The sequence below is a fragment of the Ascaphus truei genome, chromosome 7, assembly GCF_040206685.1.
Source record: "Ascaphus truei isolate aAscTru1 chromosome 7, aAscTru1.hap1, whole genome shotgun sequence".
Classification (NCBI taxonomy): domain Eukaryota; kingdom Metazoa; phylum Chordata; class Amphibia; order Anura; family Ascaphidae; genus Ascaphus; species Ascaphus truei.
In genome coordinates this window covers 42,991,757-43,014,396 of record NC_134489.1, presented here as the reverse complement: position 1 = coordinate 43,014,396, position 22,640 = coordinate 42,991,757, and the positions used below count along the sequence as shown (strand labels likewise).

Genomic DNA, 22,640 nt, shown 5'->3' with positions numbered 1-22,640 from the left:
TGTATTTTTATATGTATTAGGGAGGTGGGGTGTATTTTTATATGTATTGGGGGAGGTGGAGGTATATTTTTATATGTATTGGGGAGGTGGGGAGTATTTTTATATGTATTAGGGAGGTGGGGGTGTATTTTTTATATGTATTGGGGGAGGTGGAGGTATATTTTTATATGTATTGGGGAGGTGGGGTGTATTTTTATATGTATTAGGGAGGTGGGGGTGTATTTTTATTTGTATTGGGGGGGGGTTGGAGATGTATTTTTATATGTATTGAGGGGTTAAGTAAAAGTTGCACGCTAAAAAAAAAATTCCATGGGTGCTATGGGTTGGGGGTGGACCCTGCTCCTTTGTTCCTTTCATTTGTCCTGGGCCCCATGATTTCTGTTGGCGCCCCTGATAGGAGTGACCGTCTGAGAGGCTCACAGAGACACAGCCCAGGTGCCAGTGAGAGGGGCTTACGAGAGACAGCCTGACAGTCACAGAAAGTGAAAGAGGAGGCTCGTAGGAGACTGCTAGCCAAGGAGAGAGAAAGTGAGAGACAGCAGCAGAAACATATTCTACACACAAAGAGATGTGTGTTATGAGGAGAAGAGCCCACCCTAAAAGAGATCCCAGAGTAAATTACCCAGGCACCTCACAAATGTTTAACCCATAACAGGTCTACTACACGCCAATAAGTGAGATAAGAGCTACCACGCAGCGCTGGCAATAATATGGGCCTAAGTGGCCTCTGCATCGGATACTGGGACTAATGAAATGGACAATAGCGCAGCACCCTTGTGTGTTGCATATTGTATGTAGCCCTGGCTGGTTTTGGGCTACAAGTCTGCCCTCCTCCTGGCAGTGATCCCTAGTAAGGGTAGGTTGCCAGGTATAATCATGGGGTTTCCCCACACCTTTGCAGCTCAGTGAGTCAGAGAAGGTAGTGCAATCAGGCCTGGTGTCCAATCAGGGGCAAGGGTCTGGTTCCTACTGGAACTGACTTAAGGAGCTGTACTTCCTCAATTTAGGCAGTTGCCTCTACCCCTGAGAGAGGCTAGTCTATCCAACCCAGTAGTGCAGGGCTCTGCTTACTGAGTGCCCTACCTGCGGGGAGTGGTGCAAGACTATTCACCTTACCCTATCAGAGGGTAAGGGAAGAGCAAGGACTGCTCCTGGTGGCCAGTGGCTGAGAGTGTATGTCCAGGGACATCTTGAGGGTGAAGAATTGCTGAGAATTGATTCTGGTGTAAGCTGTACACTGTCTTTGATTGCTGTGAGGGTAATAAGAATAAAGAACATCTGTTTTCACATACTTCTTGCCTGAGACTGAAATCTATCAGGAAGGGGAAGAGATAAGTTCTCCTGCAGAGATTTCTCCCCACATCTCTGGGGGCTGCAAGAGATGGAGGCGCTGTCACTGTGAGTACGATTCGGGTAACACCCCAGAAGCCTGTCCTGCTGTCCTGACCTCCCCTATAACATCATGCGGGAGACTCAGGTCTACTGTTTATCAGCAGGTATGCACCACACTACTTCGTGTAATCAGTGTAGTCTTTCCCACAATATATCCGATCTGAGATTGGGGGGGGAGGGGGGGGCGGGAGGGAAACAGGGCTACATGTATATATATTGTTTTGTATAAGAGGTGAGGGCTGCAGGGGGAGGTTTGCCCAGGGGGCATTAATCATCAGTAACACAAGTCTCGTCTGGCTTTATTCAAGGGGTCCCATTATGGTTTACTAAGGAAGGAAAGCCCCGCATAGCACATATTTATTGTGGAAATAGAGGGGTTACATATATATGTAGCTCCCCTCTGGGGACTACTAAGTAATGTAAGGGGTTAATGGCCTTAATGGGTTAACTGGGTGGGATCACTCTGGTATTGCCCCTCCCCGTCATGTGATGGAGGATGATGGTGCAGATGGGATTGCCCCTCTGTAAGTCTTGTGACCAGTGATGTCACTATAGGGCAGTGTTTCCCAACTCCAGTCCTCAGGGAACCCCAACAGGTCAGGTCTTAAGGATATCCCTGCTCCAGCACAGGTGGGTCAATCAGCGGCTCAGTCAGTTTGATTGACCCACCTGTGCTGGAGCAGAGATATCCTTAAGACCTGACCTGTTGGGGTTCCCTGAGGACTGGAGTTGGGAAACACTGCTATAGGGAGATAGAAGGATATATGTAGCTCCCCCCAATGTTCTAGAAACAGGCTCCTCGTAGTTCTGGCAGAGGGCCTCACTGTGAGTCCTATAAATATGTTTACGTGTATAGATATGTGTATGTAACACCTCTACCCAAGCCCAGCCCGAGGGATAGGGTGTACAGTGAATAGGGAGTTGATAGAACAGTCTCTGTGGCTTTGACAGGGTTTGTACCTGCTCAGGGTGTGGGTACTCAGCAGTTACCTGCGCATCTCAGAGTAGATGTAGTAGATCCGTGCCGGCTTGTATAAAGGTGCGATGAATAACAGGGAATAACTTCTTCCTTTGCATAGACAATCTTGTGGATGGACAAATCTTGTGAACAGGACAGGCTTTCAGCAGTTACAGTGCAACACCTTCCCTTCCCTCTCACTCTCAGACTGGTTGTGGCTCATCTAATTAAAGAGCCTCTTGCACAATGGGAAAAGCCCAGGTCCTGATGGGCTACCACATACGTACTGTAAAACATTTGCTAACTCACTCATAGTACATATCCAGGATATGTTCAACACTTTAAGAGACTCAGGGAATCTGTCTCAGTATATGTCTGAAGCGCATATAACGGTTATCCCCAAGCCAGGGAAAGATAAATTAAATTGTGCAAGCTATCGTCCAATATCGCTTATAAATGTGGATATCAAAATATTAGCGAATAGACTTAATGAATATTTGCCAGGACTTGTATTTATATAAAAAAAAAGAAGCCAATGACAACACCAGGCGAATTATAAATATACTGCACCAGATTAATAAAACGCAGACCCCAACTATGATATTATCTATAGACGCGGAAAAAGCGTTCGGTAGAGTACAATGGAATTTTATGTTTAAAATGCTGGAATGGATAGGAATGGGTGATATGTTCAGGCAATATATAAAGGCATTATATAGTAACCCATCGGAAAGGGTCAAGGTGAACTGACAGGTCTCAAACTCATTCAGAATACCTAATGGCACGAGACAGGGTTGCCCACTGTCCTCGTTGAGTTTCGCTCTAATAATGGAACCATTAGCTGAATCAATAAGGAATCACCCAGATATTACGCTTTTAATAATAATAGCAAATCCTTTAGTATCCATTAGTATCGCTGCCAAATATAATGAAGGTCCAGGGTAGATATAGTTTAGTATCTAATTTCTAAATTAATTTAACAAAAACAGAGGTATTAAATATAAATCTTTCAGCAGGGTTGGCAGCCCAAGTTAAAGAAAATTTCCCTTTTGACTGGAAGAGCAAATGTATAAAATATTTAGGTACGAATATAACACCAAAATTGCAGGTCCTAACACTAAAAGTGTGAATCCTTCCTGTTACCTTTGTATGAGGGGAAGGAACTGCAGTGAGTCCTGCCAGAACCTCCCAAGTTAAAAAGGTGGGGAGGGGTGAGCTCTGGGGGGAGGTGCCACCTAACCTCCATAGACTGTTACCAGTCAGAAATTGATTAACACACATTCCCAGATAGCTCAAATTAGTGTTAGGACCTGCATTTTTGGTTTACCTTGACGTTGGTATGCAGGCTTATGACGCTTTGGCCAAAGGGTTTAACTAAAAAAACAAGTAATTACTATTATTATTCAAGTATTTAAACTTTATACTCATTACCATATATGTTTTGTCAATTTGATGTAGCATTGAGCACCCGTGTCTTCTGTTTTATATATATATATATATATATATATATATATATATATATATATATATATATATAGTCTTTTCTACATGTGTATCTTAGAAATATGGGTAATATATATATTTACTTTTTTATTAAACTCCCGAGCCTCGCACGTTGGGCGCCAATTGTAATGGGGGTCACACCTTTTAGCTCAGAATACTGTCTGCAGCAGGATTATATTCTCACACTAAATAAGAAGCATCCTATTACAAAGTTTTATCTGTAGGAAAAGGCTCTACATGCTTATCATAGGATATCGTATGTTCAATAATAATAATAATAATAATAATGAGTTTGAGAGTAATATAAAGTAATATTTATGATTTATTGTATACAACAGTACTCAGTAATAAAAGAATAACAATAGTAACAAATCCAGAGTACAATTCTTCATTATATGCTTGCTTATACATACCATCAAATAGGGAAGGGGTGCACAAACTGGGGGTCGGGAGATTTTTCTGGGGGGGGGGGCGCGGGTGGTTGCAGAGGTCCCTCTTTCTTCCCCCAGGCATTTAGATGAAACGCGGGGGGACCGCGTGAGGCCTCTGCAACAATAAAACTTACCGGGATTCAGATGCTGTGACGCGTCTCCATGGCAATGCGGCGTCAAATGATGCCACGGGGTCATGTGACGTGAAGTCACAGGCGTCAAATGACGCCGCGTGTCACGTGTCCTGACGTCACATGACCCCGGAGCATCAATTGACGCAGCTGCAAGGCAGGAGGGGGGGCACCAGCTCCGAAGTAGGCAGGCAGGGGAGCGCAGCAAGAAACGTTTGCGCTCACCCGGAAATAGGGTACCAGTGTCAGTCTCGCTAATGTCTCCCTGTTCTGCCTGTCATTTCTCTACACTAACTTATATGTCGCCTGTATACATCACAGTTCTGTAGTCAAGCAAAATATGCTAATTCCTAACATACAGAATTATCTTTCTTTTTTTCTGTATATAAAATAAATTGGCCTGTCCGGTACCTAACCTAACATTTGGGTACCTTCCTGGTGTGGTTGCAATTTCCTCTGTAGCTCAGCGCTGTTTCCTGCTTATCTACAAATTCAGCTACACTACTTTGTGGTATCTCATCTCTGGTAGCTGAGGCTAGAATTAGGCCGCGTTCACACAGGGGGCTTCGCGATGCTGCGTGCGCGCGTCCGCGTGTGCGCGCCTCCGTCTGCTGGGCGGTGTGTGATCATCCCAAGCAGACGGAATGATCCGACATAGGTCAACAAGTGTGTGTGAGAGCTCGTGTGTGTGTATGTTTATTATTTATTTATAAAATATTTTACCAGGAAGTAATACGTTGAGAGTTACCTCTCGTTTTCAAGTATGTCCTGGGCACAGAGTTATGATGACAAATACATGTTTACAAATACAGTTACATAAATGAGCAGGGTATAAATTATATACAAGACATTGCATGCACAGTTAAAGATAATATATATTATGGGCGTATGAAACAGTTACAGACCAGATTAAAATGTGTGACAGCCTTAGATTTGAAAGAACTTAAACTGGTGGTGGATGTGAGAGTCTCTAGTAGGTTGTTCCAGTTTTGGGGTGCACGGTAAGAGAAGGAGGAGCGGCCGGATACTTTGTTGAGCCTTGGGACCATGAACAGTCTTTTGGAGTCTGATCTCGGGTGATAGGTGCTGCATGTGGTAGGGGTGAGGAGCTTGTTCAGGTAGCTGGGTAGCTTGCCCATAAAGAATTTGAAGGCAAGCCAGGAAAGGTGAACTTTGCACCTAGACTCGAGTGATGACCAATCTAGTTCTTTGAGCATTTCCCAGTGATGTGTGTTGTAGTTGCATTTGAGAACAAAACGACAAATTGAATTGTAGAGGGTGTCAAGTTTGCTAAGGTGGGTTTGAGGTGCCGAGCCATATACTATGTCTCCATAGTCAATAATTGGCATTAGCATCTGCTGTGCGATACGTTTTCTGACCAGGAGACTTAGGGAGGATTTGTTCCTGTAAAGTACCCCTAGTTTGGCATAGGTCTTGGTTGTCAGGGTATCAATGTGCATCCCGAATGTTAAGTGGGAGTCAAACCATATGCCCAGATATTTAAAACTAGTAACAGGAGTTAGGGTAGTGTTAGTGTTGGTTCTAATCTGCAGTTCAGTCGCTGGAAGCTTTAAAAATGTAGTCTTGGTCCCAAATACCATTGTTACAGTCTGGTCAGTGTTTAAAAACAGTTTGTTTTGGGAAATCCAGTTTTCGAGTCTGAAAAAGTCAGACTGAAGTATGTGTTGAAGGTCAGAGAGGCTATGGCTGTGTGCATATAGGATTGTGTCATCTGCATACATGTGTATTGAGGCTTCCTGACAAGCTGTGGGAAGATCATTGATGAACACTGAGAAGAGTAGGGGCCCCAGAACAGAACCTTGCGGGACGCCACAGGTGATATCCAGGGGGTTAGAGTTAGAGCCTGAGATGGATACATGTTGGGTTCTACCTGATAGGTAGGACTGAAACCAGTTTAAAGCAAGCTTCCCTATTCCAGAGCACATGAGTTTGTTAAGCAGGATAACATGATCAACAGTATCAAAAGCCTTTGCAAAATCTAGGAATATTGCACCAGTGAGTTGACCCCGTTCCATTCCACACTGGATTTCATTGCAAACTTTTAGCAGGGTAGTTACCGTGGAGTGTTTAGGGCGAAAGCCAGACTGGAATTGGCTATGGAAATTTGTCTTGTTGTAGTTATCGCTTAATTGGTAGTGGACACGTTTCCATGACTTTGGATAGGATTGGGAGAAGGGAGATTGGCCTGTAGTTTGAGACAGTGTTTTTGTCCCCACTTTTGAAGATTGGGACAGCTCTGGCAGCTTTCCAGGTCTTAGGGATATGGCCTGCAGTCAGGATAGAGTTGACTATGGAAGCAATTGGTTTGGCAATTGTGTGTGTGTTTAGAGCAATATGGAGCATATACTGTCCCGGCAAGCTTTATTCTAAAGCTTACCGGGTGCATAGCAGGCTAGCCGCGGGTCTGTTCTCCGTTTAAAACGAAGTTTCCTGCGCGGCGGCCGCTTCAATAGATAAGCGCTAATGGCGCTTACTATTGAAAGCGCCCGAGGCGCGGGAAAACCAGCCGAAGACAGCCGCCAGCGTCTGTGACGAACGTGCGCGCACACGTAAGCGCGCGCACGTCGTATAGCGTGCTGTGCGAGCGGTGCCTAACATCTTACAAACAACCTTCCAACATTAGGTTACATATATCATATCATATATCCTAGCTAAAATATTTTTGTCCGGTCAATATACACTGTGCTGTACTAAAAAGTTATATGCGACCTAAAGAAGCTAATATGTATTTGCACCTTTGTATATTTGCTGTACATGTATATGCCCACAACAGCACACGACTTTTCTTTTTGCTGGGTTGCAGGTGGGCATAATATATCATATATCTATAAATAATAATATAATATATATCTATAAATAATTATATATAATATAGCTATAAATAATAATATATCATATCTATAAAACACTGATGGAAAATAATATTAAATCTAAACCAGGTTTCACACTGGCATGGTAAAAAGAGTTAGGTAGAGAATATTCTATACTCCAATGGAAGCAAATGTGGACAAACGCCCGTTCTTCCTCTCTATTAACGAATATCTTAGAAAATTTGTATAAGATTATGTATAGGTGGTATTATACACCAGCGGTGCGCAAACTGGGGAGCGCAAGACTGCCTGCGGGGGGGGGAGGGGCACGGTTCACAGAGGCCCCTCGCGCTTCCTGAAGGCCCTTAAACGACGCCGGAGCGGGGGTGAGCGGATGTGGGGAGACCGCCGGCAGGGGGGCGCAGGGAAAAAAGTTTGCGCTCCCCCTGTTATACACCACAAAAACCGAAAATATGTTATCCAGAGGCCTCCTGGCTGGAGAAGTGCTGGGGAAGTTGTGCAGAGGTGGGAATAATGCTTCATGTTTGGTGGGACTGTTAGAAAATAAGGAGGTTTTGGGACCTGATACCAGAACAGATTTTCATTATTACCAAAATTAGAATTCCAAAAGACTGTTTTGTTCTATGTTCTTTGACCCCTTCTCTGGTTATACTGTTAAACAGAGAAAGAACATAGAATTAGGAAATCACTTTTAATACATACTAGCTGAGAGACCCGGCGTTGCCCGTGAGTTAAATTTCCCGCTAGGAGGGGGGGGGGGGGCAGTGGAGAGGAGGGGGGGGACACAGTGGACAGGAGGGGGGGACACAGTGGACAGGAGGGTGACACAGTGGACAGGAGGGGGGGACACAGTGGACAGGAGGGGGGGGACAGTGGACAGATGGGGGGGACAGTGGACAGGAGGGGGGGACACAGTGGACAGGAGGGGGGACACAGTGGACAGGAGGGGGGACACAGTGGACAGGAGGGGGGACAGTGGACAGGAGGGGGGGACAGTGGACAGGAGGGGTGGGGGGGACAGTGGACAGGAGGGGTGGGGGGACAGTGGACAGGAGGGGGGAACAGTGGACAGGAGGGGGGGGACAGTGGACAGGAGGGGGGGACAGTGGACAGGAGGGGGGGGACAGTGGACAGGAGGGGGGGACAGTGGACAGGCGGGGAGGGGGGGACAGTGGACAGGTGGGGGGGGCAGTGGACAGGAGGGGACAGTGGACAGGAGGGGAGGGGACAGTGGACAGGAGGGGGGGGCAGTGGACAGGAGGGTGGGGGGGACAGTGGATAGGAGGGGGGGACAGTGGACAGGAGGGGGGGACAGTGGACAGGAGGGGGGGACAGTGGACAGGAGGGGGGAGATAGTGGACAGGAGGGGGGGACAGTGGACAGGAGGGGGGGGGGTTTGCTTAAAATTTCCGGGTCCCTCCTCTCCACTCCCCCTGTATGTTTCTCGGCTCCAACCTCTCTCTCCGCTCCTCCCCCCCCCCATGCGCAGCTCCGGTCCCCACCCTACAGTGTCTGACACACACACAGTGTCCCACACACACAGTGACACACACACACAGTGTCACACACACACGCAGTGACACACACACACAGTGTCCCCCACACACCCAGATATGTCACCTCTCCTTCCGGGCGCCGCCATCTTAGGCACTCGGCGCCGTGAGGGAAGAAGGGGGTCCTTCCGGCCGCCGCCATCTTAGGCACTCGGCGCCGCGAGGCAGCTGCAGGCTGCCTGCCCACTGCCTGTCCCCCCGCCGGGGAGGGAGGTGAGTGAGCACCGGGGAGGGAGGTGAGTGTGATGGGGAGAGGGGGAGGGAGAGAGAGAGAGGGAGAGAGAGAGGGAGAGAGAGAGGGGGAGAGAGAGGGGGAGAGAGAGAGAGAGGGGGAGAGAGAGAGAGAGGGGGAGAGAGAGAGAGAGGGGGAGAGCGAGAGAGAGAGGGGGAGAGAAAGAGAGAGCGAGAGAGAGAGCGAGAGAGAGAGCGAGAGAGAGAGCGAGTGTGGCCGAGGGGGAAGAGAGTGGCAGTTGGGTGACGTCAGACCCACCAATCTGATTGGCCAGAGGCTGAGGACCAATCAGATTCACCGCAGCCAGTACCAACCTTTCGATTTTATATATTAAGATGCTAAACGCAGCACATGTGCTACCGCTGCAAGTTGGAAAAAGCTGGAGGGGCCCACCATAGAACTATAGAACCATATGGAACCATGGGACTCGAGCATGTGGGAGGTTCTGAAAATGGAACAGCTGTCATATATAGCCCTCGATACAATGTTACAATTCGAACACCTCTGGTTACCATGGACAGAATATATTAATAGCAGGACCCTGTGAGAAGCAGATAGGGGAAAATAACTACCAAAGGCTTGATACTAATGATTAATGCGGCTAATATTTCATTTTTGGGCTTGTTTATGTTATGCTCTTTTATTTTTTTGTTCTGTTATGTCTAATATTATTTGTAATATTGGTTTAGTTGGTTATATTACTGTATATTTTATATGTTATGTTGTCAAGTATAATTTATTTTATATTTTAAATGGTGTGATACAATATACTGTTTGGTGCCATAAAATGATTGTTTATATGGGAGTGCTGTTAAAGTTTTAACATCACGAGGCATGTTGTTTTGAGGTTGGGATACTTACAGATATGTGTGATGCTAATATGGAATGTAGAACTGTAGGCATGGTTCTTGTGTGTATTGTATTGTATTGTATATATTGATTGTTAGAAAACTGTAGACTACAAATAAAGAATTTACAAAAAAAAGCGCCTCTCGCCCTGCCAGGTCGCAGATCCAGACCAATAGGCTGCGGCCAGGGTGAAGCGAAGCGCGGAGCGGGCGCTGGCGCTCATGCGCAGTGACGTCATGTGACATGTACGCAGGAGACAAATCTTGTCCTGCTAGTTGCGAGCGTTTCAGGGGTGTGTCAATGGGACGCGGGGACGTGTCAATGGGACGCGGGGACGTGTCAATGGGACGCGGGGGGCGTGTCAATGTGACGCGTGGGGCGTGTCAATGGGACGCGGGGGCGTGTCAATGGGACGCGGGGGCGTGTCAATGGGACGCGGGGGCGTGTCAATGGGACACAGGGGGCGTGTCAATGGGACGCGACGGTCAGGACATATATCTGCATCTATTGCAGGAACAGCATCTATTGCAGTAACAGTGTGTGTGTGTGTGTGTGTGTGTGAGTGTGTGTGTGTCCGTCCCCCCGTCCGGAGAGAGGGGGACGGACCTGAAACATGTGAAGGGGGGGGGGTTCTGTTTTTCTTTCTTTGAGATTCACTGAAGCACCTGCATTGTATCCAGATCCAGCCGGAGACAGCCCTGCCACTGCTGGGGATTCTGCTTGATTATAGTGACTCTATTGTGAGTAGGCAATTTATAGGTTTTTTCACTTTTATATATATATATATATATATATATATATATATATATATATATATATATATATATATATATATTTTTGCTCCTCTATGGTTTGGAGAATACTCTCCTTATAAGAGTCTGTCTGTCAAGTTCCTTATTTTAAGTGGTAACCTATCTTAAAGGGCACTTCCCTAACTAGGAAAACAATAAACGGGGAGAATACGTAAGTATATACATGTGAGATTCCCTCCTGGAGTCTGGGAGATGTGAAGGGACAAGCACATGTATGCCCCTTTTTTAACCTTGGTAGGGGGATAACCCCACCCCCAGTTGCTGGGCAGAATACATGTTGCAGAAGAGTCACCCCAGGTACATGTGACCTTCTGGGAATTTGCAGAACTAAGCGTGACTAACACTTCCGGCAACATATAGTAACAGCAGTGTGACCAACTCACAGGTCTCAGGCCTGGGGGGGGGATTTATTTAACCCCTAAACTGCCTGCAGCTACAAGGGCTGACATGCAGGGATTTTCTAAAGTTAGCCAGGGTGCTACAGTACATGTAATTAAAATAAATCATTAGAAAGGAAGTACCTGTATCTAAGTATAAAATTAATACTAGAAAGCAAAAAGCTGTTTTGTGATCGCGATCGTGTATTGTCAAAATCAAGCCAATATCTAATAGCCGCAACAGATGGTTTATACAAGCAGGGATATCCTGAAAACCTGACCTGTTCGTGGCCATTGAGGACTGGGGATGGCCACTCCTGCTATAAAGGATACCGGTGAATTGTGAGAGTGATCTCCCAGATGCTTTCTCGTCCTACTACTCCCGACTCCGTACTCCCTGCTGGCAAGAGGACCGCTCACTTTTATCCCACGCTACTCTGCGCTGAATCCATCGTCTCCTTTAACGGTCGCCCTGCTGAGCCTGGGAACCTTGGAACCGCTGTGCCTGGCTTCACCGGTCTCTGGGGAACAGCGCCTCTCTCTTCCCTCTACTTGTGGGTCTGACTCACAACTTCTCCTCCCTGGCATTCTAGTGCGCCTGCCGTGATGTCACAACTGCGCTGGTTCTTAACACATTTCCTCTGTTCACAGGCATTGGATATAACAGTACTGTCTGTTACTGTCTATAACAGTACTGTCTGTTACTGTCTATAACAGTACTGTCTGTTACTGTCTATAACAGTACTGTCTGTCACTGCACTTGGCACTATGCTGTTGGAGGGGCAGTTTAATCGCTTCACATCAAATTTGTACATTTCCATTGTATATATATATGGTATGTATATCCCATAGCCTCTCTTGCATTCCCAGTAAAATCAACCCCACACTGATGAGACCCATCAAGGTCGAAACAGCTGTCTGTGGGTGGTTTTCTGGGTATGCACCTTAACCCTGGCTGTGCTCAAAGCTGTGACCATGCAGCAAGCTTAAGCCTATAGGGAACCATGTTAAAAATGGTTATTGAGGCAAAAAGTGACACTGTGTGCTCATTTGCATGTCATTTCCCAGAATCCCTTGCTGCAGTGGAAGTGCTGTATGCTGGGTGATAATGGGGAAAGGCGGGGTTGCAGACCTGCCTAAGACATGCAGATGAGCATACAGTTATATTTGCATATTTGCTTTCCTGTGGAGGGTTTTTGTCACTTTTTTTACTCACCATAACTTAACTCAGTATTATGGTTTAGCCTATCCCATAGCCTCTCTTGCATTCCCAGTAAAATCAACCCCACACTGATGAGACCCATCAAGGTCGAAACAGCTGTCTGTGGGTGATTTTCTGGGTATGCACCTTAACCCTGGCTGTGCTCAAAGCTGTGACCATGCAGCAAGCTTAAGTCTATAGGGAACCATGTTAAAAATGGTTATTGAGGCAAAAAGTGACACTGTGTGCTCATTTGCATGTCATTTCCCAGAATCCCTTGCTGCAGTGGAAGTGCTGTATGCTGGGTGATGATGGGGAAAGGCGGGGTTGCAGACCTGCCTAAGACATGCAGATGAGCATACAGTTATATTTGCATATTTGCTTTCCTGTGGAGGGTTTTTGTCACTTTTTTTACTCACCATAACTTAACTCAGTATTATGGTTTAGCCTATCCCATAGCCTCTCTTGCATTCCCAGTAAAATCAACCCCACACTGATGAGACCCATCAAGGTCGAAACAGCTGTCTGTGGGTGGTTTTCTGGGTATGCACCTTAATCCTGGCTGTGCTCAAAGCTGTGACCATGCAGCAAGCTTAAGCCTATAGGGAACCATGTTAAAAATGGTTATTGAGGCAAAAAGTGACACTGTGTGTTCATTTGCATGTCATTTCCCAGAATCCCTTGCTGCAGTGGAAGTGCTGTATGCTGGGTGATAATGGGGAAAGGCGGGGTTGCAGACCTGCCTAAGACATGCAGATGAGCATACAGTTATATTTGCATATATATATATATATATATATATATATATATATAAATATATATATATACGGTATGTATATATATATACAGTGGTTGACAAACCACAAAAAAATCTACTCGCCACCTAGTACCAAACGTGTGCTGCTTGGGCCAATATTTACTCGCCCGGGGGTTAAATCCACTCGCCCGGGGCGAGCAAATGTATAGGTTTGTCGAACACTGTGTGTATATATATATATATATATATATATATATATATATATATATATATATATATATATATATATATATATATATATATATATACACACACACCGTATTACATATATATATATATATATATATATATATATGTATATATATATATATATAGTGTCGAGAAAACGTTTGTGAACCCCTATCATAATGATGGAAATTCCAGTTTTCCCATGATAAAACCGGTCTTTTCTTAAATGTCCAATAAGGTTTATATTAACCAATTCCATGTCTTTTGAAACAAAATTATGTATGAATTAGACAAACAATGAGTAATTAAGAGTCAGGGTATGTGCAAAAGTTAAACGTTTTATCAGCTAAATTAAAGGGGATAATTACAATCAGGTGTTTAAATAATTAAGTAGATCTTTAGGGGTGAGTTTGGGGGCCCCCACGCTATATAAAGATCAGAAACTTTGTGAGTTTGTTCTTCACCATACACGAGACTGCCACGATTCCACAGAGCGGTGAGGATGCTTCTTCTTCCTTCCAGGCTCCAGCGAGGAGGTGCCGGCCGGTACGTCTTCCCACGCCGAGGACATCTACGCACATCTGGTGTGGCCGGATGTCATCACCGTGGAGGCGACAGCCGGGGCAGAGGACCCTACTTTGCCCGCTCCAGTGAGTACGGCCCCACTTGATCCCCTACTACAGCAACACCACGACCGAGCCAGGGGTGGGGGCGCAAGGCCCCGACGGACCCTGACAAGCACAAGGTGCCGGCTGTAACACTGACACTGATACCCACAGAGACCTTGCAGAGCCTAAGACCTCCAAAGACATTGAAGGGTTTCAGGTTGCTACCCAATTTTCCTAGGACAATCAGGGGGGAGCTAGAGCTTCCCAGGACTGGAGAAACTGGGATGGGTTCGACGATGGTCATCCTGATGGGTGAGAAGGATTCACCATGTTATGGGAGGGATCTGTAATGCCTCACTGTTATTAAAAGTATGCTATCAACTGTATGCTATAAATGGTTATAGTATGAATTGTTCTGTATTGTTCCAGGTTGTTTCAACTGAAGGATGGGACATAAATTTAGGTTCTCAGCGGGGTCCGTGAGATTCCACCAGGGGGAGTGTGTAGCCATGGATTCTTTTTAGCTACTAATCTGCCCTGCCTAAGGGTCGTTCTATACTGTGTGCGGCCGTGCGCACGCATGTACCTGTGTGAACGCGCGTGCACGTTCCGCACGCTTTTTGTGTGTATGCTGTGCGCGAGTGAGGTACTGTATGTATGTGTGTGTGTGTGTGTGTGTGTATATATATGTATGGCAGTATGTGTGTGTGTTTAAAGTTTTGAAATAAATACTTTAATAAATTGTTTATTAACTTTGTACATACATATACATACACACATACACACACACATATATACATTTCAGCAGCGGTAGCAGCGAAAATGCTTTCTTTTCTTCATCCTCTCCCGCTGGCCGGTTCCATGCTCACTGCCGTGCGCGCACTCGGCACCATTATAGAAAGGCTGACTAGCCTCAGCCAACTAAAACTGCCGCGTGCAAGTAGTATAGAACAGCCCTTACACATAATCCGTTACCAGCGCAGTGTTAGGATCAATCTGGGTTTTCCCCTGCAGTAAGCAGCTCCCTTGAGTGACATGGGGTGGGCTAAGGCCTGTGTGATGCCCATTCAGGGGTTCAGACCTTGGACCCTCCCTAGGGTACAAAAGGGACTGCAGAGCCAAATGTACATTAATCAGTGCTGGGCTCTGACCACCTTCCATCCCCTCTCTTAGGGGAGTGGGACAACTAGCTCCTATGCCACCAGGGAATAGGGGGAGAGTAAGGTCAGACTCTTGGGCCCTAGCCTGGGGGTTAATTCCAGGGACCATCCGGAGGAGGGACAAGAAGTGCATCCAGTTGTATGCTGTGTTGCTGTTGAAGAATAAATCGTACCTGTTTATAATATACTCCGGCCAGAGACGGCAATTAATATGGGGGAGTATCAGCAGAGGGCTCCCCTGCAGGGATTGCATTCAGTGCTACTGGAGCCTGCTGGAGATGGAGGGGCTGCAGCAGTGAGAAAGAACCAACCATCACCCCAAAAGCCTGACCTGTCTTCCCCATTAACACAGACGTGCTTCTGTGAGCCAGCAGGTAACCAGCATAACTCACCGTGTAATAGGGAGATCTCCCAGTGTGGGGGAAAACCTGTAACATACATACATACATACATATGTTACTATGCAGTACCTTTTTTTCTTTATTAATTGTCCCTCTCCAGCAGGATTGCAGTTAGATCCTCACTCGCCCTGTGGCACAGATATACACGGAACGGATTTAAACCGGTTGTGGCACTTTTCTTGTAGAACACCTTGTGCTGAATGTCAGTGGGTGTGAGCTGGCAGGATTTAGTAATAAAACACTTAGAGCTGCCAATACTGGCTCTGCTTTCAGGGCTAAGAAATGTTCATTCCGAACCGTCCGAAACCCTTTACCTATAAACAAACAACCCTTCACTTAAACCATTATCCTTCATAGTTATACTTATTCCCATAGAACTGTTTTACTGGGCAGAAGAATTTGCTTCACCTATAAACTTGTATGGAAACATTTTACCAAAGCCAGAAGTGCTATAACCCGGAGGCTGTTACAGTGTATCGGGGCTATGCATTATAGTATCGTTATATGGCTGTACTGGGGAACTGTGCTATGGAACAGGGGTGCGCAAATTTTGATTCTGCACCCCCCTACGTGCTCACCTGACTCGCACTCCTCCCCTGCTGCTCGGCTCCGGCGTCAAATGACGTCACGTTGCAATTGACTCTGCAGCGTCAATTGACACCGGTTACCATGGTGACACGTCACCGAAGATCAGGTAGAAGCTGCAGAGGCCTCACTCGGGACCCGCTGCATTTAAGTGCCTTGGGGAAGAGCGCGGGACCTCTGTAGCCACCGCGCCCCCTCCTGGAAATTCTCCTGCCCCCCACTTTTCACAACCACTGCTACAGAGCACGGTGTATATACACCTCGAGCTGGGATCATTTCTGGTTAACCCCTTAGCAGCCAGAGGACAACAATTTTGTAATATTCTGAAGTCAATCAATAGCAAATCTTTATTTGTTTTAAAACGAGGCAAGGTAGGCGTTTGTATTTTTGTACCTAACAGATTTAAAAACAAATAGTTTTACAATTAAAATGCAGCCACGTGGTGCTGTGTAATAACCCCCGTACTGCCACGAGGGCCAGTGACATGTTGGTGAGTTCCACAAACAATGAATGTCTGAGACTGAAGGTGACAGGAATGTTTATTTCAGAAGCTGCGAGGCGAGAACAATACAATCAGATGGAAGAACACGGAACAGTTCTGATTAGCGGCCCGCAGGGGCTGATATTCTCAGCTGTGCATTGTAATTAGGCTGCCGCTGAGCTAATGATCCTGCAGTAGGGTATCACCAAAATCATTACAATGCATTCATGTGCGAATAAACAACTCAAATTGTGTCATTATTTCCCCCTTTCAATAGCGTCACTCCCAGGCCGACAATGTGCGTCGGAAACCTGGTGTACAAGATTCTTACACCTGACACCGTCCCAAAGAGATAATGGTGCAGTGCGTTCTAACAAACTTCTTTGCGATGATATGTCTGCCAAAAGTGTAATAATTACATTTGAGTTGTAAGCAGAAAGGAACACAAGTCACAATTAAAAACCTAATTCTATGGTTAATAAGGAAAAGGGAAAAACATGATTTGAAAAGTTCTTTAATATAAAGTTAGTAAAAAAATTGTTTAAAAATGAAACGGAACATGTACATGATACTGTTTTATGTATCATGTATCCCTGAGGAATTGAGTGAGACGGGGGAGAGGTGACTGAGTGAGAGAGGAGGGGGGATTGAGTGAGAGAGGGGGGGGGGTCCAAAAAAATGTGTGCGAATTTAGTGGAACACCTTATAAAAGGTTGTCCATGCCTGTATGAAAGTGCACCTATAAATGTATATATGTGTCTTGTAATGACGAAGGTTTATGATGCAAACAGACAGAAAGTCTGGGGAAAGTAATTTACATTATCAGCACATAATCTGCTGACATTGCACACCTGTGAGAAACTACAGTAAGTGACCACAAGGGGTCACTAAGGCCCCTATTAACTGCACTCACGATATACCGAGGAAAAGTGAACTTGAAGTAACAGTATAGTAACTGTTACCACAAACCCTCAAATGTGAAATAGACCACCAACAGGTCCCACGGGACCACTAAACACAGGACAAAAAATAATAAACTTTAACGGTAAAATCCAACGATAAACGTGATAAAATACATACAGTGTAGTTAAAAATCCCCAATGACGAGACGGAGATCAATAGGTGTGTATACTGGTGAGTGCCACATAGGCAAAGTGGTGTCATGGGTACATAAAGCCACAATATTCCGAACCTGTTGTAGTCTGAGCATATGCTTACACAGGGACTGTACACACAACCTATATAAAGAGCAGGTGGGGTACAAGCAAAGCAGGTGATATACCGCCACACTAATCGTACACAGTAAAGTAGCTCACAAATAAATCGCCTAAATAGGCTATAAGTGCAGAAATAACGCTGTTAATTAGTCATCCATGTATACTGTGGGTGATGTAGAACCCACAGTTGGTAATATGCTGGTAAATAAGAGGCTGAAAAAATGCACTAGTACCCCCCAAAAATCCAACATACATGTAGCAAATGCTAACCTATCCTATATGATATGCAAGGTGGTACTCAAATAAGTCAGCAACCTGTACTGAAAGAGCGCAACAGAGCCCAAAACAGGACATGTATTGGGGTAGGTATAAGGCCAAGATAATAATGGTCACAAAATGAATGCACAGTATCGGAAGTAATTACTTCTATCTTAGCCTTATACATCACCCACAGTATCCATGGACGACCAACAGTGTAAGCATATGCTCAGACTACAACAGGTTCTGAATATTTTGGGTTTATGTAAAAACGTTGTTGCAGTTTAGGATAGCTTCTTTAACTGCTGGTTGTTGCATTGCTTTCGGTTATTGCATTATTTTGGTAAGTGTTTACTAATGTATGTATTTATGTATGTATGTATGTATATCTTTATTTATATAGCGCCATTAATGTATATAGCACCTCACAGTAGTGAAATAATACAATAACAGATCATGGGAATAAGTGCTTCAGACATAAAAGTAACATTTAGGAAGAGGAGTCGGGTTGAAAAGTAAATTTGTGTGTCATCAGCATAGAAGGTGATATTTAAACCCAAGAGATGTGATTAGGTCAACTAGAGAAAGTGGGTACAGAGAAAAGAGGAGAGGTCCCAGGACAGAGCCCTGGGGTACCCCCACAGAGAGATCGATAGAGGAGGAGGTATTAGCAGAAGAGACGCTGAAAGTACGATGTGAGAGGTAATGAAAGAACTATTAATGATCACACAATAAATGTGTTATTATTGGAAGAGGAAACAATTTACTGTTTGTAGCAGGTCTGCATCAATAGCTGGATCCCATGAGAAATACAATCAGAGGAGACATGCAGCCACCACGTGTGTGGAAAGAGGTGAGAGAGGTGTACAATAGCGGCGGTTCTAGCTAAATTATGGGATGAATTATGGCACGTGGACATTACGTGGTCTGTCATGTGGCTCTCATTAAACGTGGCCCCTATAGCCAGATCTCGGAGGTGCAGTCCCCCCCTGGGTAGCGTAACTCGTTAGCCAGGACGGGACCGTCCGGCTCCTTCCCGAAATCCACCAGGAAGTTTGGGTTGACCTTCAGGCCGCCCTTCTCTGTATCCACGTCAATCTGCATCATGACTGAGCCCTCCCTGAGAGAGAGGAGAGAAGTGACATGTTGTATGTACTATACAGGGACAGGGCAACAGGACAGAGAGGTGACACATTGTATGTACTATACAGGGATAGGAGAGAAAGTGACACATTGTATGTACTATACAGGGATAGGATATAGAGGTGACACATTGTATATACACGGTATTACACATTGTATGTACTATACAGGGATAGGAGAGAAAGTGACACATTGTATGTACTATACAGGGATAGGATATAGAGGTGACACATTGTATATACACGGTATTACACATTGTATGTACTATACAGGGATAGGAGAGAAAGTGACACATTGTATGTACTATACAGGGATAGGATATAGAGGTGACACATTGTATATACACGGTATTACACATTGTATGTACTATACAGGGATAGGAGAGAAAGTGACACAGTGTATCCATTTTAAGTGTGCACGCCTGAAACAACCTACCACAGACTCTCACAGCCGCTCTTTCAAGACTTCAGCTGATATACTTAACTAAGCATGGTAAACCCTATCCCTGCTTCATTTTGCATAGCCAGTTAACCAACTTCACACTGATGAGAACCACTAAGGTCGAAACGGCTGTCTGTGGGTGGGTTTACTGGCTGTGCATCTTAACCCAGGCTGTGCTCAAAGCTGTGACCATGCAGTAAGCAAAAGCTTACAGGGGACCATAGTCATTGGTTTGAAGCAAAAGGTGACACTGTGCTCATTTGCATGTCATTTCCCAGAATCCCTTGCTGCAGTGGAAGTGCTGTGTGCTGGGTGATAATGGTGAAAGGCGGGGTTGCAGACCTAAGACATGTAATTGAGCATACAGTAATATTTCCATTTGCTATATGCTTTACCGTGGAGGGTTTTTGTCACTTTTTTTTACCCCCCCCCCATACCTTAACTAAGTATGGTGAAACCTATACCTGCTTCATTTTGCATAGCCAGTGTAACCAACCCCACACTGATGGGCTATTAAAGGTCGAAACAGCTGTCTGTGGGTGGGTTTACTGGCTGTGCATCTTAACCCTGGCTGTGCTCAAAGCTGTGAACATGCAGCAAGCAAAAGCTTACAGGGGACCATGTTATATGGTGTGCTGGATGATAATGGTGAAAGCCAGGGTTGCAGACCTGTCTAAGGGGGAGGTGTGTGTGTGTGTGTGTGTGTGTGTGTGTACACTAACAGACACACAGGGTTATTATTATATTATACACTGTCACACAGTGTTATTATTATTATTCTATACACTGACACACAGGATTATTATTACTATTATTGACACTGACACATTATTATTATTATACACTGACACACATGGTTATTATTATTATTATTATTATACACAGACACACAGGGTTATTATTATTATTATACACTGACACACAGGGTTATTATTATTATTATTATTATACACAGACACACAGGATTATTATTATTATTATACACTGACACACAGAGTTAGTATTATTATTATATTATACACTAACACACATGGTTATTATTATTATTAATAATATATTATACACTGGCATACAGGATTATTATTATTATTGACACATTATATTATTATACACTGACACAGAGTTATTATTATTATTATATTATACACTAACACACATTGTTATTATTATTATTATTAATAATATATTATACACTGACACACAGGGTTATTATTATTATACACCGACACAGGATTATTATACACAGACACACAGGGTTATTATTATTATTATTATATTATACACTGACACATTATTATTATTATTATTATAATTATTATACACAGACACACTGGGTTGTTATTATTATTATTATATTATACATTGACACACAGGATTATTATTATTATTATTATTATTATATTATACACTGACACAGAGTTATTATTATTATTATATTATACACTTAACACACAGGATTATTATTATATACACTGACACAGGGTTATTATTATTATTATTATTATACACAGACACACAGGGTTATTATTATTATATTATACACAGACACACAGGGTTATTATTATTATACACAGACACACAGGGTTATTATTATTATTATATTATACACTGACACACAGGATTATTATTATTATATTATATACTGACACAGGATTATTATTATTATTATATACACTGACACACAGGATTATTATTATTATATTATACACAGACACACAGGGTTATTATTATTATTATTTTTATATTATATTAAACACAGACACACAGGGTTATTATTATTATTATATTAAACACTGACACACAGGGTTATTATTATTATTATTACTGACACACAGGGTTATTATTATTATTATATTATTCACTGACACACAGGGTTATTATTATTATTATATTATACACAGACACACAGGGTTGTTATTATTATTATTATTATATTATACACTGACACACAGGGTTATTATTATTATTATATTATACACAGACACAAAGGGTTATTATTATTATATTATACACTGACACACAGGGTTATTATTATTATATTATACACAGACACACAGGGTTATTATTATTATATTATATTATACACAGACACACAGAGTTATTATTATTATTATTATACACAGACACACAGGGTTATTATTATTGTTATTATTATATTATACACTGACACAGGATTATTATTATTATATTCAGTGTTCGACAAACCTATACATTTGCTCGCCCCGGGCGAGTGGATTTAACCCCCGGGCGAGTAAATATTGGCCCAAGCAGCACACGTTTGGTACTAGGTGGCGAGTAGATTTTTTTGTGTGGCGAGTAGATTTTTTGGTGATTTGTCAACCACTGATTATATTATACACTGACACACAGGATTATTATTATTATTATATACACTGACACACAGGGTTGTTATTATTATTATATTATACACAGACACACAGGGTTATTATTATTATACACAGACACACAGGGTTATTATTATTATTATATTATACACAAGACACAGAGGGTTATTATTATTATTATTATTATATTATACACTGGCACACAGGGTTATTATTATTTTTATTATTACAGACACACAGGGTTATTATTATTATTATATAATACACAGACACACAGGGTTATTATTATTATTATTATTATATAATACACTGACACACAGGGTGGGGGGGGATCTTACTTGACCATGTCCGGGTAGAACTGCTTGTCCCAGGTGCTCAAGAGAGAGTTTGTAACATACAGTCTCTTCCCATCCAGGCTGAGCTGCATCTTCTGAGGCCCCCCAGTAATCTTCTTCCCCTGGCAGATACACAGATGGGGGGCACATTACTGTTACAGCTCTAAGGGGGTCTGCTGAGGTGCGTCACTTGGAAGGGGGGCTTTCTTTCAAAAGTGGGAGATGAGGAGAGAGCAAGGGACAGGAAAGAGACAGCTCTGAGCAGAGAGAAGAGATTAGATATGATGAGCAGAAAGGAGACAGCCCTGAGCAGAGAGACAGGGGAGAGATTAGATATGAGGAGTGGCAGAAATGAGAGAGAGACAGAGGAGATATATGGAGGGGCAGCGG

At 43.8% G+C, this 22,640-nt stretch overlaps 1 protein-coding gene across 1 annotated transcript in view; it reads right to left on the bottom strand.

Moving 5' to 3' along the window:
- Positions 1–16,551: 16,551 nt before the first annotated feature.
- Positions 16,552–22,640, bottom strand: part of LOC142499113 (methanethiol oxidase-like) — a 36,922-nt gene continuing 30,833 nt past the window's right edge. The window contains exons 11-12 of the mRNA XM_075608019.1: positions 22,254–22,372; positions 16,552–19,106 (exon numbers count right to left, since the gene is read on the bottom strand). Coding sequence (XP_075464134.1) covers positions 18,944–19,106; positions 22,254–22,372 — 282 coding nt within the window. The 3' untranslated portion in view covers positions 16,552–18,943. The remainder of the gene's footprint in view (positions 19,107–22,253; positions 22,373–22,640) is intronic.